Raw genomic sequence first — 23095 nt, 5'->3', positions numbered from 1 at the left:
ACAGGGACAGAACAAATAATGTCCTTTGGACCTCCTCGGAGCACCACAGAATGCAACGCACTCAGCACTGCAGGCATCTCCTGCATCCTCCCAGAGGAAGGATGTGAATCTGCCCATTAAAACGTTACAGATGCTCACCTTCTGAATTCACTGGTGCTCTATCAAAATGCTCTTTGTAACGGTCATAGTAAGAGTCATCCTTCCGCCGATAGTAGTCTTCAAGGCGAAGGTAACGGTCATAAGCTTCATCTCGTCTGCAACATTTACAGAAGCAGCAAGGGTTTCCATGCTCCAGCATGATCTCAGGCAGTAACTTTGGCCAATGCATCACACAGAGACCTTCCTCAAGTTTAATTTCTGAAGTACCCACCCGCTCTCCACAAGACACAAAGTAGGCACCCAATTGTCCCCAGCCAGAGCAATTTCCTTATCTTAAATGCCTGACACCACTCAAACGAGTGCAGCCATTGAGGCAGGAATGCCATAAAAATGTTGGCAAATACAACCCCGCGGAGATTACCTGTACAAAGGGTCCCGAGGGTCTCTCATATCCCATGGATCCCTCATATCCCGTGGATCCCTCACATCTCGTGGATTTCTCATATCCCGTGGATCCCTGTATCGATCATACAGTGGCTCCCGTGGGTCACGAAGATCTCTAACATCACGAGGGTCCCGCAAGTCTCTTGGATCCCTGATATCCCGTGGGTCTCGCAGGTCCCGTGGGTCCCTGTGGTCTCTGGCGTCGCGCATGTCTCTAGCTCGAATGTCTCGAGTGTCTCTGGAATCTCGCCCGTTTCTACCATCCCTGCCATCTCTGGGGTCTCTCCGTGGGCTCCCCCGAAGAGGGGAGCGGTCACGTCTAGCATCTCGGCCATCCCCGTAGGCATATGGCTCTCTAAAGAAAACACCATGGAAACGCCATTAGACTGCTAACGATACGAGTACAGTTACCCCTAGATCTCTTACCTGAGGTGCCAAAGTGACCCTTCTCTCAGCAGCTGAATCCTCCCTCCTATCCCACAACAGCAAGAGTTGCCCAAAAAAACCCTACTTATTGAAGCAGCCTGGAGAAGCTTCTTAATTCTAATGTTTATCATAGCCAAACAAGACCCAGAAAGCTCCTTAATGGAGCACCACTACAAGTGTAGAGCACCTACAAAAGAAGCGAACAGGCACCTCAGAAACCACCATTTCAAGGCCTCCAGCCTCCAACGTCAGCCACAGATCATCTATCAAACATGTTTTTGCAAATTCTTTGAGAGAATTCAAGGTGCTGTAGCCTAATACCCACAAGTATGCAATAGCCAGGAGCATTCAAGGGATCCGTTAAATTCATTAGTCAGTGACAGCAGAATACCTTAAATAATTTGTTATTGGCATGTGATTAAAAAAGGAGCTTGTTGTGACCAAAGACACTGTAGGTTCCGTATTGTGGTTGGGTTTGTGCTGCTAACAGAAAGCAATGATAGCTACCATTGTGTCCTGGATTTGAAGGGATAGTTTCCGTAGAAAGCCAGTCTTACATTTACGATGTCCCATGTTAAGAGGGTGCTAAACCCAACCAGCACCACATCCTCAGCAGCAACAGGCTTCTCTGTCATATCTGAATGATCCACCTCATTCAGACTTTGTACTGCACTGTCTTCGGAGGCAAGGAAGAATAACATTCCAGTGTTCATCTTTTCCCAAAACAGCGGGGTTTTTTTTCCAGGTCATATTTTGTTTTCCAGAAAAAAACATAACTTCACTGTTGTCTAAGCCAAACATTAAGAAAAATCTTGCAGAGAAACTACTGAGCTTCACATGTTTGGAATGTTCTTTCCCCAAGATACTGACAACCATTGGGAAAAAAAACCAGCTTTTTGAATCTTTTTATTTCCAAAACTTGACAGACTTTTAGAGTCCTCTACCAGCCTAATCTAGTTCATGAAATATAAGCAGAACATAAGTCAGCTTCCACTACAGTGCATTCACGTAGTAGTCACCTGGAGAGAACAGCAGAAGCAGCGAGTCAGATGTGCCCAAGTTCAGTGTCAGGTAGAGCGGACAGTAAGGAGACGGATGTGCGGAGTCTCTGCATGGGCTTTGGTGGTTAGACACCCAGCTGTGCTGGGGGATACACAGGAGCACTGGCATTCTTTACTTTTACATCAGATACAAAACAGATCTTGGGACAAACTACAGAGTTGCCACCAAGAGCATAGATAGCCTTCTCCTGTAAAAGAAACACTGTATTTGCACACAAACAAGTGTAAACTCCCTCAGCCTCTTGGACACACAAATCCGCTTTTTGTTTGTGACCTGTATTGAAACCACATCCCACGAGAGATACACATCATCACCCCCTTCCCCCCAACCTACAATGAACAATGGCAGAAGCTCCGGGGAATCTCCTGATTTGCTCTAATGGATATTGAGTAACTGATCTTTCTGTAGCTGTAAGACTATATAGCAAAACAGCCAGATGCAGTGTAATTGTTTGGCATATGACATTTATTCCAGCTGGAGTGGGGGTGACCAGAACAGGCCACACTCATTATCTGCAGAGACAAAGATCTGGAACGAACAACACACAACTGCAACGAAGTACAGACGTGGCACGGGTCCCCTCTGCTCTTGCACCTGCATCGCTGCCCTGCTGCTTGCAGAGAGTCAGCAGCACAAAGGCACAGCAGCCTTCTGCTTCCGCAGCTCTGTCACCACGGTCTGACTCCTGCAGCATCAGCACCGCTGCCCACATCTGCTCAGGACTCAGTACTGCTGGCCCAGCACCGCCGCCTGCGGCGCAGCATGCGACTCTGCACCCGGGCATCAGCAGCCGTCGTTCACATGCCTGCAGCGTCGTCCACAGTCCATCATCGGCAGCTGTGCCAAGGACTTGATGCCCACGACCTCATCGCCACCCATGCCCATGGTGCTGCTTGGGACCTGGTGCTAGTAACGTGGGATGGCCACAGTGTCTGCAGTGCCAGCTGGAATCCAGTGTCTGTCACAGTGGCACCAAAGCCTTTGGCAGCCGTGGTGGTAGTCCAGTCCAGCACCGCTGCCCACAGCTCACTCACCTCCAGTGCTCCTTAGGGCCCATGACATGGGCATCTGCTCTTGCACACATGCAGGATGACACAGGTCCCAATACCCACAGCATCAGCACCCGCTGCTTGTCCCTCTGCAGCATGGTTCGAGGACCAATGCCCATGGCATAGGTGCCTGCCTCCCATACCCACAGTGCTGCCTGGCGCCTTCAACGTTATGCACCTGTGGTGCCACTAAGGCCAAAGATGTGCCATCAGTGCCTGCTGCTCATGTACTTGCAGTATTCTTGGGATCCTCATGCCAGCACTGAGCACACCTGACACGGCCCAGGCGCAAGGCTTGCCACATCTGTAACGGGAACCCCCAGCTGTGTGCCCAAAGCATTTCCTGGGCCTGACACCCACATGCTGGTCTCTGCAAGTGCATTTGGCCCTGTGCAGGGCAAGTGTAGCACATACAAAAGACCTAGATGATGCCAAGAATTGCAGCTACTCATTCTCTGTTTTTTTTGGTGGTAGACATCTTGCACTTTTTCCTCATTTTTGGTAATTTAATGCGTCAAGTTAGCAGAGCACACCAGACACGTGAGAGCTTCATTACCTTCAAGTCCAACAAGCAACACTCCTTTGTGTGGAAAGCTTTACAGCATAGGCATAGAAGATGCATGCCTCGTACCAAACCATAACCACAGCACATCTTCGTGCGCTCCCTAGTAATGCCATGGAAAGGAAACTGAAGTCGCCCTCCTGTGACTGGACAGTCTGTGTCTTCACTTGCCTATGACTTCACACACAGAGGATATGCAGGAGCTGCACAGGCTGTGCCTACCGAGAGGTGGGAAGGTACATATCACTCTAATCGCACAGAAGGGGACTGGTTCCAGGTACTGACAACGCAAACACACATGCAGACAGGACACAGTGCAATAGAGATGTTTGCTCTGTCTTGTGCTTCGCTCACATGCTCTTTTCCAGACTCATTTCAGCATTGGAAGCTTTCAACTTCAGAAGAGGCAAGATCCCGAAGTCCTCTGCAGCATGGCACTGGGAATGCTACAGCCCCTCAGCATTCTCTAGGTATGCCTCGGCTTCTCTGATACTTGAGGCAGGAGCAAACGTCAGGTGTATTCTTCCTCACAAGTCTCTTACAACCTGTGCTGCAAAACATAATGCTTAGCTGTAGTAACAGCAGCAGACACGAGGTTTCCCTCGTGCCTCCTGAGGTGTCAGCACCAGAAGGGCTCTTGGCAGTGGAGCAGCCACGTCCCGACTGTCTCGCTTCAGCATCTCCGTTTGACTGGGGAGGTGGCGGTAGGGAAGAGACACAGACATTTAGCACAGGCCGCTGGGCTCATGCCCTAAAAGCCTGACCTTCCTAGTATAACTCACTGCTTCCAGGTACTTTACCTTCGTGCCGGACTGGACCTTGATGAAGCCTTATTCATATTTCTTCTTTCCACTGCTTTCTTAATATCTGTAAAGAATAATCAACCCATCTGTTCAATGCTATGGAACAAAAAAAAGATCATCAGCACAATTCAAATGAAAGCAACTTAAGCTCAACATCATCCAGATGGTACAAGAAAATCCATTCAGCAGAGAGACATTGTCACTTTGACAATTTTTTTATTAAGTTCAGATAGTACAATGTAATGAAATTTTCATGGATTTCTCTGACTTCAAAATAGGGTGGACAGCTTGGGTGAAGTTTTAACCTTTTAGGTTCAGGCCTACATCCAGACTCTTCATTCCATAAGAGAACCTCTTTCTTCTGCAGTCTATGAGCGAGCAGAAAGCGACTCATGGACTCTAGGAGAAAAAGCAGAGTCTGAAAACCAACGAGAAAGGAAGCTGATGGCCAGCACAGTCTTAAGTTCACAGCCAGTCCTGTTCAATGGAGTATGCCGCTACCCTTGTTGAAAATAATCCAAGGGTTCTCAAGTGGCACATACAACTGCCTTCCAAGGGACTGCTGCAGCGTTAAGTTGTACAGCCTCCACCACTGAGGAAACGGGATCCAAGGAGCCTGAAGCACAAGCTCCTTATGAAGTCAACATGGTGCATTCAAAACACCACTGTTAACATGATGCAAACTGATGCAACAGATCAGAAATTTGAAAATTGGTTGGCTTCTGAGCATCTCCATGAAAAACACCATGAAGTGAAATACAAAGAAGTAAGAGAGCTGAAGAAACAGTCTTGTCCTCAACCAGAAAAAGCGAAGTTGCCCAGAACTGGCAGGGACCCATATTGTTCTACTGTGAAGCAACAAAGCCTTCCATAACAGCTGATTGAGGATGAAATAATGTACTTGAGGGGGGCAAGAACAAACAGAAATGACTCCAGATGTTTTACTCTGAGACCTCTTTAAGGAAAAGAACAAAACAAACCTAGGTCCTATCTGCTCTCTGAGAATCTATCAACAATTAAAATTTCTTATTAGTTATTTACACTAACTACTTTCAAAGCTCTTGCAAGAGAATAAACATGCCACAATGTCCTTAGGCAGACTCAGTCTTAACATCTTCTGTACCTTCCCAAACTATCCTTCGTTACTTTCAAGATTAAAATTAGAATTAAGGGATTAGTTCTAATTTTTGTTCTTCTCGTCAATCAAGAAGTAGCACGTTTTTTTTTTTTCTTTTTGAAGGGGGAGAGAAGCAAGCACAATCTGAACATTAACTACAAATGCAGCATAACAACATCCACAGGACTGCAAAGCATCCTCTCCAGGATCAAATACAGCCACATTGTCTACTGTCACTGTGCTGGTTTTGGCTGGGATGGAGTTAATTTTCTTCATAGTAGCTGATATGGGGCTATGGTTTGGATTTGTGCTAAAAACACTGTTTGTAACACAGGGATGTGTTAGTTATTGCTGAGCAGTGCTTACACAGAGTCAAGGCCTTTTCTGCTTCACATGCCACCCCACCAGCGAGCAGGCTGGGGCTACATAAGTTGCTGGGACCAGGGACACAGCCGGGACAGCTGACCTATGGGATTTTCCAGAATGTACGACATCATGCTCAGCATATAAAGCTGGGGGAAGAATGAGAAGGGGCGGGGGGGGGGGGGGGGGGGGATGTTCATCTTCCCAAGTAACCATTACACACAATAGAGCCCTACTTTCCTGGAGATGGCTGAACACCTGCCTGCCGACGGAAGCAGTGAATAAATTCCTTGTTTTGCTTAGCTTGTGTGCATGGCTTTTGCTTTACCTGTTAAACTGTCTTTACTTCAACCCATGAGTTTTCTCACTTCTACTCTTCTGATTCTCTCCCCCAGCCCACTGTGAGGGGAGCGAGCGAGCAGCTGCATGGTGCTTAGTTGCCAGCTGGGGTTAAACCACGACAGTCACAAACTAAATTTGATGGACATTTAGTTCCTACATAGTTTTACTAATTAAAGATACGAAAACACTTCTATGCATTTGTGGAAGTATTAGTATAATGCAACATAGGAGCTAAACTCTCCCAAAGCCTTTTACCTTATTGTGTTATTAGCAATTATATTTAATACTCAGACTGTAAAACTGAAGCACCTGTTCTCCTTGCATTTATTTTTTTAGTTGAGATTTTTTTCCCCCTCTTAAAGTCAAGTGTTATTTTTAAGCAAGACACTATCTGCTTTCTTTGGTTTAAGATTTTTATTTTCTGTTTTAAGATGCCATTGCAGAAACCTATTATGTTTTTTTACACTCAATACCATACATTTCTTTCAAATAAAAAAAGTATTTAAATCTGAACAAAAATATTTTACTAGAAGAAAAAACACCTTTGACAGGGATCCTTCTCTTGTGCAAAATGAACAGATTTAATAACATTTTATTTAATGCCAACAGCATTTACACTTTAAGTATTTGAACACTGACAAAGCTTCCAAGAAAAAAAAAAAAGTCTTCTGTCCTGTAGGATTTGGAGATGACAGGGTCACTGTAATCATACAGTGTAACTTTCTGAATAAACACAGGTGATAAGAGTTTCTTGAATCACATTCCTACCTCAAGTGCAGCATTGAACTAGAGCTTATCTTTTAGCAAAACATCCAATTCCAATTTAAAAGTCTTCAGAGCACAGAAACCACCAAAGCTCCAATAAGTTATTCCAGAAGTAAATTACTTTGCTGTTAAAGAAAACTATTTATTTCCATTTAAGGACTTGTCATACCTATGCCTACTAGATTAAAACTCACTTATCTCCAGGTCTGTCTGTAACACACAGATCACATCACTCCTTTATCTTGAGGCTTTTGCTAGGGCTTGTTCTTCAACTCTTTAAGCCTTCTTCAGGTTTTTCTGAGGCTTCTCCCATTTAGTATTATCCTTTTTGAACCAGGTATACCAGAACTGAACACAGTATTCCAGCAGCAAAACCCCACAGGTACCAAACCTCCCTACTTACAAATCTGTGTTTTGTACAGCTAAAGATGACAAAAGCACTCTCGCTGGGTGCAGACCTTCCCTTTTGGCTTTACTGAAAGCTCAGTTCTGCCTGCATCCAGCTTAGGAAGAAGTCCAGGTCATTTCACCATTGGTGACTCAATCTTCATTATTTCATTCTCTTTTTAAAACATGATTGTGTGTTTTCTTTCCAAGTGACTTATGAAAGCACTATATGGCCAGGAATCAATTTTTCCAGAACACCACTCAAAGCACTGAGCAATTCCATCTATGTTACATTGAGATTCATTTGAAATCCACTTAACCCTATGTTGTTTTTAATTGTTCTAGTTTCTTAATCAAATCAAACATCTTACAGGAGTCTTTTACATCAACACTGTTATTTTCAGCCACAAAGCTTGCAGTATCATAAGAATAAGTTAGTTTGACAGTATTTATTTTGATTGGCATTAATTAATTCCCTTCTCACTGAGTGTCAGGTGGAAGAATCCCTTTGTTATCAGGGGCTGATGCCAGGCTCCTCCTATTTACACTGCCTATCGGCACATCCACAGCGCTCTGCTAGGTCCCTGGAAACTCCCTAGTTTTCCAAGGCTTGTGGAAAAACAAAATTAATGGCCCAGGCAGGTCTTCCTTTCACTGAGCCTCATAGATGTTAATTTCTTTTGAGAGGTCTAGTTTTGGTAGCTGCTGTTTTACCTCTTTTATTTTGCTACTGAAATGGAAGTTATATTAAAAACACTTCCTGCCTCTTCAAAAATAGACAGCAGAAGCATTAACTGAAGACTACTAGGTGGTCCCTTCCAGTTTGAAATTTTATCATTTCCAGACAGTTACACCTTAGCTTCTAAAACAGCCACAGTTGTTCCTATTTAAGCTTCTAGACTTGGACAATGCTGCCATAATTTCTTCTTGTATCCTTCTACCCTCCTTGCCTATTTGCCTTGATTTCCATCTTCAGGCTCATATTTGTTACTGTATACACACCTTCCCACAAGTTATTTTTTATTGCTCCTTTCATTCCTTTCTAAGTCAAACTGTTTCTTCAAATTAGCATAGGCTTACTGCAAAAGTAATTTTTTGGCTTGCACTTAATAGATTTCTAACCATTCATTTCTGTTTAAGTTTGCTCCCAGCATATTTAGCAGAATTATTTTCATCTTTATGACAATGGCCTTTTTAAAGCACCTAGTATTTATAGCACCACTTACAGATTGATTTCACATATGCAAAAACACCCGTGTTAAGATTACTTATCTAACAAGCCGCTAAGTGCTGTGACCAATTCCTCTGAACCTGTCAAGATGAAGCCCAATCTTGTTTGACAAATGTTTTTAAAATTATATGCATGAGGTTTCAATGACCACTTTCCAGGGCTTACATGTTGAACAGTTTCTTATACAGGGTAATAGAGCTTTTCAAATGCTAACACATAAAAATGAGTTCAGAGTAAGACCTAGGTAGCAAGATGAACCACACTGCAGATGAACCACACAGCACTTGCAGCAAACAACTTGGAAAGCAAATACATACCTAGTAAAAGTGATTTTAGACTAACATGAGGCAAGTTCCACATAGTGATCTTTCCAGAGAGCTTTAAAACAAAAGCACTCTTTCTACCAGAATGCATGCTGGGGTCAGTAGGAGAGCACGGATCAGTTTTCCTTACCTAATCTATACCCTTTATAAAGGCGACCCTTCTCACCGTCCAGAGCGGCCTGGACATCTTCTAGACGGTCATACTGCACGAACCCATAGCCATGGTACATGCTGAGGGCTGGAAAAGTTAACAGCAGGGCAAGACCAGTTACAACTAAGGGACAGTACTAACCCACACCCAGGCCATCACGTAACCCCACCAGATGAACAAGCAAAGGGGCTCTACCCAGAAACAACTATGCAAGTTTCTTGGGAAAATCAAATCTATCAGGATCAAAATGCAGAGCTTAAAGACTCTGAAATGTATTTTATAGATCAACTTCCTTCTGACAGGGCAGTGACCAAAATACAGGCCAGGAAGTGACCAAGATTTGATTAAGAGACTACGAAGTCACTTGAACAAGTATTGTAACATCACACGGCAACCCCAAAAGCTAAAACATAGCTGATATATACGCATTACGTTTCAGCTGTACTGAAGAAATCGCTTTTTCAGAGAAAATACAGGCAGAGAAAATTATCGTTAAAAGGTCACTTTTTAGGAACAACATTAGTCACTCCTCTCATCATCATCAAATAGCATTTGACAAGCATGAAATTTATATTTCTCACTGAATTCCCAGCCACAAAAAGGCATAAGATAATATACTAACCCCTGATTTTGCCATATTTTGAAAATATCTCTTCCATTTCTTCACGACTCATGTGGTCTGTGGGCAAATTGCCGACAAAAAGTCTTCTCTCTAAATCCTGAGGATTGGTGCTGTTAGTGAAGTCGCTCTGTTTGATGCTATTGCTCTTGCGTCCTCGAGCCATTTTGCTTTCGCTCCAAATCCAACTCTTCGCAAAAAAGAAAAACGGCCATGCATATAATTTCAATCCATGACATTAAAATTAAACTGGAACAAGATTAAACTTAACAGCTTTGCAGACTAGAAGCCAACTGGGTCTGCTTGACGCAAACTTCACTCCAGAGAAATCTTAATATAAGGGATACAGAGGTCTGGCAAGAACATATACCACAGCATTCTGGTTGAGCTTTTCTGTAACACTAAAAGGTAGTAAACCTAATTATTTTGCAGATAAGTTTTAATGGTTTAACTCTGAACTAAGATACAAATAAAACTAATTTTCCACTAAAACATCTTAACTTTAAGCTTTTCTATACACCCATTGTTGCCATATCTATTTCTTCAGTCCACTGGTAAGAAGTGTTGAAATTTATGCAATATTTTAATAAGCGGAAAGGAAGCACTCATCGCAACATTGCATAACAGGACCCAAATATTTAAATACAGGCTCTGAATGAGATATCAGGAAGTACCGTTTAAACACTCTTAAGTGACCACACTTGGATCACTTCATTAAATGTGAAATCTTAGCCTTCCAATACCAGAAAAGCCAGTTTCTCATTCATACCCCTATGAAACAGCATACCCTTGTCCCCATCAAGATGTCAGCTCCCACAGAAGACGGGTCCACAGCTGGGAATTTAACCACCCCCACGTAAGTGCTGTGCCACTACCTCACCTCCCCCAACATGGCAAAAGTACACTTCCTTAACCCATACTATTGCACACAAAGCTGGAGCAGTCAGCGACATATACTCCGCAAACTTACCCAAAGAATTACAGCAAAAAAACCCAACAAACAAAAAATCAACATAAACTCTACCAAGCTAACAAAAACACCCCACCAAATCCCACCCAGGATTCATACTTTCTGGTTTAAAAGTCACCATTACATAAAGCTTAAAAAAATGAAAAACACCAAAACTTCCAAGACGAACTTGAACGTGAAAGTTTGAAAACCATTTAATAAATTTGTCATACTTCCTAAACATTCATCTACACAAATGCAGGATGGGAATTTTCTCTTTACAGCATGCAAGAAACCTGGAAAAAGAAAGCTGAAAAAATTGAGTATACCAACAGAAACTTCTCCTGTTAATCATGAGATGCCTACAGTCAACACCCTCCCTAACAGTAACCTATATTCATTACACCTTAAAAGTAGTCTCTAAATAAACAAGTCAAATGTTCAGAAATATAAAACAGTTTTACATAAATACTTTTACAAGACTTCACTGGCATGAAAAATACATCTACTCCAGATTTAAGATATAAAATTCTGTTGTTGGTTTTGGTGGGGGTATTTGTTTGTTTGTTTTTTAACATCAATCAACTTTACATTCATATCACTTTTCTCCTTCTTTTAGGAAACCCTGCAGGGACAGGAGGCAGAGAAAGCCTCCCAGTCTAATGAACTTTTTAAAATTAACTGAACTGCCAGAACAGGGAGGAAGGAAAAAAAAAACCCAACACCCAAACCAAAATCAAACAAAAAGTCATTTCTTCTACATTCCTTCAATCCTCCTGTAAGTTTGTCCACACACACAGTTTTACCTTCCCCACCAGAAGTACCAAATCTCATCCCATTTTTCTGTATGGAAGCACTAGATTTCTCTTCTATTCTACTATTGCAGCTCAAGTTCTCATCAGTTGAGGGGAAAGAAGTTTTCAAAATTCTCCCAAAACAATTAAGTGGCTATAAAACATGGAAAGACTCAAGTTCCCATTCAGAGCAGGGTTGGATCCAGTTGTCACAGCCTTCTCCAGCTGGGCTCTGAGCACTACCAGGGACAGGGACTCGGAGCCCCTGCAGAGCACCTGCTCAGGCAGCAGGACCTGTGCATACGGTCTCCAGACATCATGTATACACACAGCAAACAGATATCAACAAGACCCATTAACTGCTGCTGGTGGGACATTTCACTTTCAGTACAAAAAGCAGTAAGAAACTCCCTTTTCTTTTTCTTAACAGTAGAGATAGCAGGGGGTGGCTGGGGAAGAGGGTACAAGAGCTTTCCATACGAAAAAAAACAGGGAGCTATTTTTCCATTTGGTCACTTTCAAAACAAAGCAATAAATCCCAAACACTCAGATGGGCTGAATTACTAGAGAACTTTCACATAAGAGGATTTGCTGCCTCTCACCATTTTCCACTTGGTAGATTACATAGTTAAGGGCCATTTAGTAATCATAAGACCAGAATAAATGAATGTTGTCCCAGGTTTAGGCACGCTACACCAGGTGAATGACTAGTTTCCACATTAAGTCTTTTTCTACAAATGCAGCTACGCACCAGGGCAGCTTAAAGGTGCCAATCCCCTGCACAGAAACTGACTGCCAGGCCGAGCAGGTTCCTACCACAGGACAGTCCACATCAGCTCGTGTGCCAATAAATTCTCTGGAAATTAATTAAAACCATGTTTCCCTGAAAAATCTTATATTAATAGCGCTACAGCTTCAGAAAGCAAGACACAGCTGAAGCGGGATATCGAAACTAACTCAGCACAAACGAAACGTGACACAGAAGTCTGCAAGAAGTTCCTGGGCGAGGCAGAAATAATAACACCAGCCACCACGGAAAGGAACAGTGCCGAGGAGCAGTGAGCTTCCCACCCAGCACCGGCCTGCGGCTCTCAGCACCTTGGAGCCAAGCCCCACCAGGCAGCCACCCCTGCCGCGCTCCCGGGAACCAGGCCCGGGGCCAGGGGGTCCCTCAGGGCAGCGCTGGCACCCACTCGCCCTAGTCCTCTGCACCCAGGAGGGCAGGCAGAGCAGCGCTGCACACAAGGAAAACGCTGACACGGAGAACGCTTGCGCCTTCCTTCCCGGGGATCCCGCTGCTGCTGCGAGAACGCGAGCCAGGCCTCTCCAGCCCCGGCAGCCCACGGCCCTTCTCGCCCGCTCTGCCCAGCGCCTTCCTCCAGCAGCGGCGGCGAACGCCGCACGCCTGACGCTCCGCTGCCGGCCGCGCTCCTCGCACCGGCGGCGGGTGCTCCCAGGGGCTGCGCCCCCCCGCGACAGCGACACCGCCCGCTGCGCCTCCGGACCGCGGAGCAGCCGCTCTTCGGCTCCGTTAAGCCTGCGCACCGGCCGGCCCCAAGCCGCCCCCGCGGGGGAAGCGGAGGAGCTCCAGCCAGCCCGCGCTCCCCACTGCCGCTTCCCGGCCGCGCCGGGCGGTGAGGCGGAGGCGCGGCCCGCCCGCAGGCCGCGGGGCACGCCCGGCCCGGCCCGGCGCGGCGGCCGGGAAGGACTCAACCCTCCGCGGTTCGTCTCGGAGTCGAACGCTCAGCGTAAAGCCGCGCCGGAGCCGCGGGGCCCCACCCGCCCGCCCGCAGACTTACCGCCGCGCCGGGCCCGGTCCGCCTCAGGCCGCCGCCCGCCAGGACAAAGGCGCCAACCGCCGCTGCCGTACGGCGCCGTCGCAAAGAGGAGGAGGAGCGACGCCGGGACGGCTACGCCTCGCGCTTTACGGCACGGCACGGCGCGGCGCGCTGACGTACTGCACGCCGCCATGCCTGCCGAGGCAAGGGTCCGGCGCGCCCGGCTGCGCGCCCTGCCTGGCTCCCGGCAAGCCCCGCGAGCCGCAAGGCAGGCTGGGACTTGTAGTCCCGCCGAGGGCGGGCGGCCGCGGCCGCCGGGTGGCGCCACCAGACCCTGCGCGAGGCGGGGCGGGGCGGGGCGCGGTGGCCGGGATCGGGATCGGGATCGGGGCGCGCGCGCCCGCGCCGTTGCCGTCGTCGTCGTTCCCCCCCCCCCGCTGCCCAGCGCAAGGGTCAGGCTCCGCGGCTGCGGGCCAGGCCCTGCCCGCCGTGAGCGGGGCCCCGGGCTGCCGCCCCCAGCCGCGGGGGTCTGCCCCGCTGTGCGGGCACCGGGACCTGGGCTGGCTGCGCGGACCGGAGGCTCCCGCCGCGGCCCCCCCGCCTCAGCAAACTCCTGCCGGGCGGGGAGCACCGGGCCTCGCCGCCCCCACGCCGCTCGGGGCCGGGAGCGGGGCGCGCTCGCAGCCCGGAGCCGCAAACGCGTTCCTCCTGCGCGGCCGGTTCCCCGGGGCTGCGGGGACTTCCCAGGCCGGGCCTGCGGGAGCCGGGCCCAGAAATCCCCTCCCCACCTTTGCCTCTTCTCTCTGCCCTCGAGACTCCCCTGGGACCCTTCGCGCTCTCCACTGAGTCAGTTTTGGGAAGTGACGGCAGGCTGGGGGAATCCAGAGCACGCGGTTCCCGCCGCTGCCCACCCCACTGTCGCCCTCGGGAAAGCACGCTGCCCTCCCCTCCCACCGGCCACCACGCTGGAGCTGGAGCAACCTGGCGAAGGCCGCAGGCAGCCTGCGGCGCGTGGCTGGCAGCCTCCAAGCCGGGGCTGGGGCAGTGACTGTGGCCCGGAAGGCTGTCGCTGCGGTGCGGCCACGCAGGTATCACCGTAGCGCGGGCACAGTGTGGCGGTGGCGGCGCGGCGCGTGGCCGGAGCACGGAGGGACACTGAGAAGCCGCTGCCTCTGCCTGGCTGCACACCGTGAGGGAAAGGGGAGTCCAGGGAAAGTCTCCAGAGTGGGCAGGGGAGCCTGGAACTTCCCCGGGGACAGCTCGGGGACTCCTCTGAGGGAACTGAGCCAGAAGCCGGTGGCTGGCCAGAGGCACAGCCAGGCCTCCAGCGCTTTTGCCCCCTTCCCGTTTCTGGGCTGACGTATTTGTGGGGACTCCGAACAGAGGCCAGGGCCTGCGGGCAGCGATGAGGGGCTCTCCAGGGCCATGGCTCTGAGTTACCGTTGGGAAAATGGAAGTGAAACCTCGAACTTCTGCCTCAGGAGTGAGCTGCTGGGGCCAGAACAAACGCTTTCCTCTCACCATGGCCCACATCTGACTCCTGCCCCTGCCTGCACCTCGTTCAGCCCGGGAAGGCGCAGGCAAGGCAGTGGCTCCATGGGGCTGGCTGGAGACAGCTTCCCACCTCCAGCGGCAGCAAGACAGCCACACAGAGCCACCCCGCAGGGACCCCCAGACCCAGCGGCTTTGCCGACACCCCGGGCGGCAGGCGGGGAGGGGGGGACACGACACCCCAGGGTCCCAGCAGGGACGGCTGCTCCCCCGCCGGGACGGCGGCAGGAGAGGCCGGGGCGGGGGTCCGGGATGCGGAGGGGCCGGCGGGGAGCTGCCTGCCCGCCCGCCCCCCCGACCCCACCCCGGCCGGGCGCTGGCGGGGCTCCCCGGACCCGGCGCGGCGCGGGGAAGCCCCGGGGGCGGCCCAACGCCCCCTTCCTGGGCGGAGAACGGGCCGAGGCGTTATAGGGCGGGCGGCCGCGGCGACGGGCGCAGCGCCATGAAGCAGCTCGGGCTGGTGGGGCTCCTCGGCGCGGCTCTGCTGGGCGTGAGTGGGGCTGGGGCGCGGGCGCTCCCTCCCATCCTTCCTTCCTTTCTTTCTTTCTTTCTCCCTCCCTCCCTTCCTTCCTCACTCCCTGCCCTCGGGCAGAGTCTCGGCCCGCAGCCGCCGGGCTTTCCGGGAAGGGGCACGGTCCGGCCGCTCTGGCCCGTCCCCCGGCCCCTGCGGGAGGCCCACGGCCGTGTCCGTGTCCGTGTCCCGGCCGGCGGCGGAGGAAGGCCCGGCAGCGCTGCCGCCCGGCGCAGCCCGAGCCGTACCGAGCCCCCCGGGTCCGGTCTCCCCCGGGAAACCCCCCCCCGCCCCGCCGGCGCCCGGGAGCGCGGGCGTGGACGTGGGGAGGAGAAGAGGGCAGCCGGCAGGCAGGGCCCTGCCCGCGGCCCCCCGGGCTCTGCCCGCGGCCCCCCCTGCCCGCCCTCGCTTTCGCTTTTCTCCCGCGGAGCGGGGCTGGCCGGGGTCCGCAGCCCAGCCCTGCGCCAGGGCGGCGACGGGGCGCGGGTCCCCGCGGGCAGGGACGGGCTGCGTGGAGCCCCGGGGCTCCGCGGGCACGGCCGGGGTCCCCCCAGCCCCGGGGGGTGCAGGGAGAGGCCTGCCCGCGCCCCTTTCACTTCCCTTTCTGCTCAATGTCGGACCGGTGTGACAGCGGGGCCCGTTCCCTGACGGCGGGGCCGGTTCCCCTCTGCCAGCTCGGGCATCCCCGCGGCCCCGTCGAGCCAGGGCTTGCCCGAGGGGCCCCGCGGGGGTCGGTAGCGCCCGGTCCCCAGCTCCTGCCCAGCCCTGCCTCACCTGCCGGCCCACAGCCCCACGGTCATCTCGTTCCAGGGCTCTGCCGGAGCCCCTATCCCACTCCCTGGAGCCCTCATCCCGCTCCCCGGGACAGCCAGGCTCAGGCGGGTCTGCCGGCGGCTGCCAGGCTACTGGAGATGGGCAGCGCGGGGTTGCTCCGCGTGAGGGTGCGGTGCTGTGGGTGACCTGCACCCGGACTGGCCCGAGATCTGGTTCCCTGCCTCTTCTCCACCCTTCCCTATGCACACAGCCCCCTGCCCTGCTAGAAGGAGCAAGGAAGGGCCCTGGCTGACTTTTCATGGATGACATACCTGCCCTGGGCTTTTCTGCCCCTCAGGGCCAGTGTATCAGCCTTGGGAAGGGGCTGGCAGTGCTGTGGGCTGGGGACACTCGGTTAACACCGCAAGGCGCAGGGGCACGGGGCTATGTGTGATCGCTATCTGGTAGGAAATCTGGGGAAATGTGGGGCCACCCTACCAGAATCACTGCCACCCCACTTCAAAGAAAGGACGGGTGGCATCAGGCAGCGTAGGCAGCTCTGCTGCGGTCTGTGGTTAGCACAGGCCTGGGAAGAGTGGTGAGAGGAAGCCCTCACCTTGGGATGTGGGTTGGTGCACAGGTTAGCACAGATGTGCTTGCAGAAGCGAGGCAGTGCTGGAGCGCTGGGGAGCAGCATGAATTCACAGGTCTTGTTTCTTCCAGTGCTGGGAGCCTGGTGACACCATAAGATGCTTTGATAAGCAGTATGAACACAAGGGCAAGTGCTGTAACCGGTGTCCACCAGGTACGGAGACCCCTTCCTCTTCCTGGGGACCCCAAGGCCTGGCTGTGCCAGGACCCACTGCCTGGCCACGGTGGAGTGCGCCCAGCTCAGTGTGACCGAACCCCTCCACCCTGTTGCCAGCAGTGCTGACAGCTTCACCTCCCTGTGTCACCTCAGTGCTAGAGCAACTGGGGGCCTCGTGGGTGCCCTGGGAGACCCCCTGGATGTTACCAAATCTGCCACAGCTCTCTTGGGACTGTCTGTGCTCCTGCAGCTGCAGGACCCCACGGTACAGGCAGCTTGTGGGGAGAGCGCTGGCACTACCAAATCATGATGGTATTTGCCAGCTCCTGCTGTCACTGCCAGATTGTTTCCCAGTCCTTGGAGTGCTGGAGGCAGTGAATGCCTTCCCACCCCGCTCTCCTGCCCCAGCACCCCTCCCTACCTGGCCCCATGCAGCATGCACAGCCAACAGGCGAGCTGGCCCCTGTAGCCCTGGCCGCTAGAGGGGCATCGGGCTACCGAGCAGCATGCCGCAGTGGCCCTGGCATCCACAGCTGCCAGTGCTTCCCTGTCCTGCTGGCAGAGCTGCTGCCTGGAGAGGGGGAAAGCCCCCTTGCCCCCTCCTCACCAGCCTCTATTGCAGGGCAAAAGCTGGTCTCTGAATGCAACGGCACAGAAGACTCTCTCTGTGCCCACTGTGAGAGCGGACACTATCAGCAGAGCTGGACCAAGGAGAGGCACTGTGCCCCCCACGATATCTGTGAAGACAGTAAGTGCTCCCTGTGCTCACTGGCCCCAGTCTGTGGGGGCTGCAGGGGCTGGTGTCCGCCCAGGCTCGCCCACCCAGTGTCTCACTTCATCTGTGCTCCCTTTGCCCAGATGCCGGCCTCATTGTGAAGAGGCAAGGAAATGCAACACACAACACAGTGTGCCACTGCCAGGCCGGCATGCACTGCTCTGACACCAGCTGCCAGACCTGTGTGGAGAACCAGCCCTGCCAGCACGGCTTCGGCTTTGTGGAAGGTGAGTCCGACCAGCTCCTCCCTCACAGCGGGACTGATGGCCTGGCAGCATTTAATGTCAGATCTCTGGGGTAAGGGGGGCTCCCTCAGCAAGGTGTCCCTAGCAGTGCTTCGGGAGAGCTGTGCCTGCTGCTGTGCCTGGCAGCGTTGCCACAGGGAGTGCCGCTCACCTCCCGCAGCCCATACTGACCTTCCCGCAACCTCTGCTTCTCTCCAGCCAAGGCCATGGCCCGGATGTCGTCGCCCTGCGAGCCCTGTGCAGAAGGTACCTTCTCCAATGTCTCCTCTAAAACCGAGCCGTGCCATCCCTGGACAAGGTATTGTCCAAGTGCTGACCACATCTTTCATCCATCCCCAGCTGTGCCCAGTCCCTGTGAGCACGTCCTCTGCTGCCAGTCTCCTTAGGGACTGGGCAGCTGGGATGGTCTCTGAGGGACACAGCATCAGGCTGGCGTAGGGCAGGAGTGAGAGGAGCAGAGCTGGGAGGGCGGTGAGGTCCAGGGCAGTGTGGCTGAGCTTGAGGGAGACATCCAGGCACTTGTGACTGTCCCTCAGCATGTGTGCAGAGTGCTGGCCCCTCCAGGGACATCCATGCTGTCGTCCGCACTGGGGAGCAAGGTATGAGGGGCTACGGGGACCCCCCCATGCCCTGTCCAGGCTTTCCCTCCCAGCACACTCCTTGGCTGTAGTCATCAGCCAAGGCACCAGCCCTGTCCGTGGGGAGTCTGGCTTTGAGGATGTCATGGGCTGGCAGGTAGTCCCTGTCTTTAGAAAGCTGCTCGAGGGTTAATTGCACTCCCTGGTAGAAATGTGAGCCTTATTTCCAGGCTGAATTAGTCTTGCTTCAGCTGCCAGCCATTGGATTTCACTTTGCTTTTATCTGTGCCCAGAAATTACCTCCCCATGGAGCCACTTGTAGCCTGTCATCGAGTCATCACTAAGCTGTTCTGCAATAGCTGCAGTGCCAAAGCCCCAGGGTCTCCCTGACCAGGAAGGGTCAAATATCCGCTCCCTCCTGTGCCTTGTCCCCATCTCTACCAGTTTCAGCAACTCCAGACCAGGACCCTGGGGTGGGGCCCTGCTATGAACCCAGTGTCCCCGTCACGCAGCACAGGCCCCAGCATTGGCCCTGGCCACTTGCCCCTCCAGACCACAGCAGGCTCAGTGCAGGACGCTTTCTCATGCAGCTCTGGTGGCTGCCCAGCCCTGGCCATTCCTCCTCAGGGGCTTTCTGCATGCTCAGGCTGCTGCTGTGGTTACATGGTCTCGTTCTTTCCTGCAGCTGTGAGGAAAAGGGGCTGGTGGTGAAGGAGAAAGGGACGAACATCTCAGATGTGATCTGCGGTAAGTGCCTGGTGCCCTGGGCTGGGCCAGTGCAGAGCAGAGATCTCTCCTGGTGCTCTGGCTCCCACAGCACTCAGAGGAGCTGGCCTGGCCCGCGGGTATTTTTGGGAGAGTCTGACTGCACCACTGGCATGATGCCTTCCTGCTCCTCTCTGTCCCTGTGAGGGATCCCCACGGGACTGAGTCTGGAGCAGGGGCAGCTCGGGGCACTCAGTGTCTTGGTGGGAGTGTCACGCGGGTGCCTCACTGACCCCATCTCCCTCGGCAGAATCGGGCAGGCTCTCCTTCCTGTCGGTGCTGATCCCCATCACGGCCGCAGTCGTCACATGCCTCTTGGGCATCTGCATCTACTGCCTGGTCCACGCAGGTAAGGGGCTGGGACACGAGAAGCGATGCCTTGACCAGAGGGACCATACGGGGCCGAGGATCCGAGCAGGGAGGACAGTGGCAGCTCTGCTGAGAGTGGGGCAGCCTTTCTGGGGACACCACCAGGGCATGGCTCCTTGAGCCTGTTGCCCTGCTGCGTCAGTGAGCTCTGTCCTTGGAAGCAGGCATGTTTACACCGCTGCGGCCCAAACTGGGCCAGCTCTTGGAGGAAAGTGCTAGTGCCCTGTGGGTCCAGCCCAGCTCCCCCGCTGTGGCCCCCAGCCTCTCCAGCCTGGCAGTGGCAGCAGGCACAATGAGAGCTGCAGGACCTGTGGTGCAGCAGCACCAGCCCTGGCTCTGACCCAAGAGCTCCCTGCAGGGCAGGAGCGCTCCCCCCTGACTTGCTGCCTTCTCTGTCCCTCTTTCCGTCTAGATCCCAGGCGACGGGTGCACAAGCAGGTAAGTCTACCCAGAACCCTCCTCCAGCAGCAGGTTGGCGTCCCTCCTGGGCACCAGGATGTGCCAGCAGCAGAGAGCAACAGAGCAGGGGCTGTGGCTCTGCAGGGCAGGAGGGGTGGGGGCTGTCCTAGGGCTGCCTGGCTGGGACAGGACAAGGGCTGGGGCAACCCTGGGATGCTGCTGGCAAATGCTGTGACAGGAGGGACCTGCACAGGGTGAGGCCCTGCTCTGCACAGAAGTGTAGCAGGAGCCTGTGGAAAGATGGGGCCACAGAAGCGGGAGGTGTAGCTGCCTGCCTCTGACCTCTGCCCCTGTGCATATACAGGCCAGGAAGCCTGGAGAGATCCTGGAGGTTCAGCAGCCCATGGAGGTGGGGGAAGAAGTCTTCCCTGTGCAGGAGACCCTTCTTGGGGGCCAGCCCGTGGCCCAGGAAGATGGCAAGGAGAGCCGCATCTCGGAGCAGGAAAGGCTGTGAGGGTGCAGGGCACCACCTCCAACAGAAGCTCTTCCATCCCTTCTCCAGCTGGGGAGGAAATCTAGCATCTGGCCTCGCTGCAAATTAGGTGATGCTGCAGTGGACCATAGCACAGCCACCCCCATGGTGATGCCACAGCGGTGCCTGGTCTGGCCGCCTGCCCAGGGCTGCCACGGTGGAGCAAAGCTCAGCTGCCTGCATGGGGATGCAGCGCAGGGCCCGGTCCCACCGCCCGCCTGGGGTGTTGCGGCACAGCGCAGCACGGCTGCTCATGTGCTGACCCCGTGGCAGAGCCTGATGCAGCACAGCATGGCTGCTCGTGGGGAGGCCCTGGGGCAAAGCCCAGTCTGCCTGACCACTGGGGCTACCGGGCCGAGAGTGCGGGCTACTGGTGTGGGACCACCGTGGCAGAGGGCAGTCCAGCCATCCGCCCAGGGTGGCTGCGATAGCACCCAGCCGGGCAGCCCGTGCTGGAGCTGGGCCCGGTGGGTGCCGGTGCTGTGGAAGACTGGGGCAGGGGCAGCAGCCCCCATATCAGCCTGGCCACCAGGCCCCCCGCCCCGTGTCGTCCCAGCGCTGCCGGGCTCTGTGAGGACAAATAAAGGCAGGACTCGCAGTCCCGGCACTGCCTGCCGCCCTCTTCTCTGGGACGGGCGGGACAGGGACCAGTGCCTGGAGCGCGGGGCAGCGGGAACCGGACCCCCCCCCCCCGCCCAGACACTGAGGCGCGGCGGCCGGGAGATGGTGCTGCGGGACCGGCGCGGGGCTGCGTGGGGCGGTCCGCGCCCGCCTCCACCGGGGGGGGTAGAGGGGGGGCGGAGTCCGCGCTCTCCGCGGCCGCGCTCCCTCCGCCGCCCGGCTCCGCTGGGCTCAGGGTGGGTTGGAAGGGGGGGGGTTCTCACGCCGCCGCGGCCCCCCCCCGCAAACGGCACGCGTGGGGACACGCTGCTCAGCACGTGCCGCGCGGCCCGGCCCCGCCGCCCGCCGGGGGAGCTGCAGCACTGCCGGCCACGGCGCTGCGGGGCGGGGGGGAACGGCTGGGCTGCACTGTTCCCCCCCCCCCACCCCCGCACCGCCGACAAAAAGCTGTACTTAAACTGCATTGTTCTCCCAGTGGGCGTGAGCAGCACGGCCTGCAGCCCCTCCTGGGACCCCCTCCGCTTCCCTGACGCCTACCAGCGCTCCTCGGACCGATGCTCCCGGGAGGGACGCTTCCAGCGCCGATGTTCCTGGGACAGATGCTCTGGGGACGGGTGCTCCCAGGACAGATGCTCCCACCGGAGGAGGGAAGAGAAGAGATGCCGTCAGCTGTGCTTGATTCCTGCCCCAGAGCCTCCCTACGCTGCCCCGCCGGGCGTGCTCCCCCTGCATCTGCAGCCGGCATCCCCCGCGGCCACCGGGCAATGTGACAGCTCCCACCCGCTGTCCCCTGCCTGCGAGGGGAGACCACACGGGCTCCAGTCCAACACGGCCCCACCGCCCCTGCCCTGACCTCAACCCAGCATCACAGGGGATGTGAGCGTGCAGGCAGGGCTGCCTGCAGCAGGCAGACTCCGTGCATCTCGCCTTGCCAGTCCATCACTACATTGACGGCGTGGGGCCGGTCTCACCGCAGGGCAGCACTGTGGGGTGCTGGGGAGGCAGCAGCAGAGCTGCTGTGGGCCCTGACTCACCAGCATGGGGCTGGTCTGCAGCAGCACCGAGCCAAGCATGGGCTCCAGGTACCAGGAGCAGCTGCAGCCCGTAACCCACCACCACCCAAGCACATGCAGTGTGGCGTAAGAAAGGCCATAAATCCCAGAGCCAGGAGCAGCTGGAACACAGAGCAACTTTTACTGTAAAGGCAGTGGCACATTATTTAAGGCTCCTCTTAAAACCTAATGTTAGGTTTAATAAGGGAGATAAAAGCATGTCAGCAGCTCTCCCTCTCAGGGTCGGTGCTCCCAGCAGTGCCGGTGGGATGGTCCCAGGGCTGGGCAGCACAGCGTGTCGTGTCCGTTTTCCCCTGCTTCCGTCCCCCACCCCACCCCCCCAGCACCAGCCCAGTAAACACCCTGCCCTGGGGACAAACTTGACCCCGACTCCTGCTGGCCCCACCAGTCCTGCCAGTGGAAAGGGCTGGCATCATATGGGCCACAGACATGGAGCCTTTGGCCCAAAACAGCCCCCAAAGGACTCTCTCTCCACGGCTGCCCCACAGCAGCAGGCTGGACCCTCTGGCTCCCTGCCTCCCCACTGCTGACCTCTCCCTGCTGGCATGCAGCATGTTTAATGCCTGCTCCCACGTGTCAGACATGTGCCATCTCATTAGTGCGTCTGTCCCCCAAAGTGAGAAGGGAGAGCACGTGAGACCTAATTGAATGTAACTAATTATTCACTCTGCAAATGCTCTGTTTAAATGGGATTGTGAGGGACAGAATTACTCATTCTGAAAAGGGGAGAGAAAGAGAGAAAGACAGAGAGAAAACAAATAGAGGCGGATGCTGGAGCTGCAGCTCCCTCTCTCCCCAGAATACCAATTACCGGATGAAGTGATTGTATAAATCTTTACCGAGTGAACGAA

The 23095-nt window shown here is 54.2% G+C and overlaps 3 protein-coding genes across 8 annotated transcripts in view; 2 read left to right on the top strand and 1 right to left on the bottom strand.

Annotated features, from left to right (window-relative positions):
- Nucleotides 1-13392, bottom strand: part of NCOA5 (nuclear receptor coactivator 5) — a 20462-nt gene extending 7070 nt beyond the window's left edge. The window contains exons 1-6 of one of the 4 annotated variants that reach the window (XM_069800759.1): nucleotides 13286-13367; nucleotides 9747-9933; nucleotides 9104-9211; nucleotides 4443-4509; nucleotides 521-898; nucleotides 139-254 (exon numbers count right to left, since the gene is read on the bottom strand). In XM_069800759.1, coding sequence (XP_069656860.1) covers nucleotides 139-254; nucleotides 521-898; nucleotides 4443-4509; nucleotides 9104-9211; nucleotides 9747-9909 — 832 coding nt within the window. In that variant the 5' untranslated portion in view covers nucleotides 9910-9933; nucleotides 13286-13367. Of the gene's footprint in view, nucleotides 1-138; nucleotides 255-520; nucleotides 899-4442; nucleotides 4510-9103; nucleotides 9212-9746; nucleotides 9934-13285 lie in introns of those variants that run through there. The other 3 variants (XM_069800767.1, XM_069800783.1, XM_069800776.1) reach the window with 3 other exon arrangements.
- Nucleotides 10547-15226, top strand: LOC138684530 (collagen alpha-1(I) chain-like). Its single transcript, XM_069778568.1, has 3 exons — nucleotides 10547-10599; nucleotides 12582-14352; nucleotides 14648-15226. Exons 1-3 carry the CDS (start codon nucleotides 10547-10549, stop codon nucleotides 15224-15226), a joined length of 2403 nt encoding a protein of 800 aa, XP_069634669.1.
- CD40 (CD40 molecule) lies at nucleotides 15158-23095 on the top strand. Of its 3 annotated transcripts, none has more exons than XM_069800794.1 (9): nucleotides 15158-15305; nucleotides 16803-16884; nucleotides 17510-17635; nucleotides 17746-17889; nucleotides 18106-18205; nucleotides 19171-19232; nucleotides 19501-19599; nucleotides 20032-20057; nucleotides 20377-20555. In XM_069800794.1, the coding sequence occupies exons 1-9, from the start codon at nucleotides 15258-15260 to the stop codon at nucleotides 20530-20532; spliced, it is 843 nt and encodes a 280-aa protein (XP_069656895.1). In that variant the 5' UTR covers nucleotides 15158-15257; the 3' UTR covers nucleotides 20533-20555. The 3 variants fall into 3 exon arrangements, with proteins under 3 accessions (XP_069656895.1, XP_069656911.1, XP_069656903.1); XM_069800810.1 differs by lacking the exon at nucleotides 20377-20555 and adding an exon at nucleotides 21647-23095 and having other exon boundaries at nucleotides 15167-15305; XM_069800802.1 differs by having other exon boundaries at nucleotides 15175-15305; nucleotides 20383-20555.

Source organism: Haliaeetus albicilla, chromosome 2, assembly GCF_947461875.1.
Source record: "Haliaeetus albicilla chromosome 2, bHalAlb1.1, whole genome shotgun sequence".
Classification (NCBI taxonomy): Eukaryota; Metazoa; Chordata; class Aves; order Accipitriformes; family Accipitridae; genus Haliaeetus; species Haliaeetus albicilla.
This window is presented reverse-complemented; position numbering and strand designations above follow the sequence as displayed.

Bases quoted from the DNA above. Each gene is read 5' to 3' on its own strand.
- LOC138684530 (XM_069778568.1), top strand. From the start codon at position 10,547: ATGTCAGCTCCCACAGAAGACGGGTCCACAGCTGGGAATTTAACCACC. The intron at 10,600-12,581 runs GTAAGTGCTGTG...TGCGGCTCTCAG, and splicing joins GGGAATTTAACCACCCCCAC to CACCTTGGAGCCAAGCCCCA. The intron at 14,353-14,647 runs GTATCACCGTAG...GACTCCGAACAG, and splicing joins GCTGCGGTGCGGCCACGCAG to AGGCCAGGGCCTGCGGGCAG.
- CD40 (XM_069800794.1), top strand. From the start codon at position 15,258: ATGAAGCAGCTCGGGCTGGTGGGGCTCCTCGGCGCGGCTCTGCTGGGC. The intron at 17,636-17,745 runs GTAAGTGCTCCC...CCCTTTGCCCAG, and splicing joins CCACGATATCTGTGAAGACA to ATGCCGGCCTCATTGTGAAG. The intron at 19,233-19,500 runs GTAAGTGCCTGG...CTCCCTCGGCAG, and splicing joins CATCTCAGATGTGATCTGCG to AATCGGGCAGGCTCTCCTTC.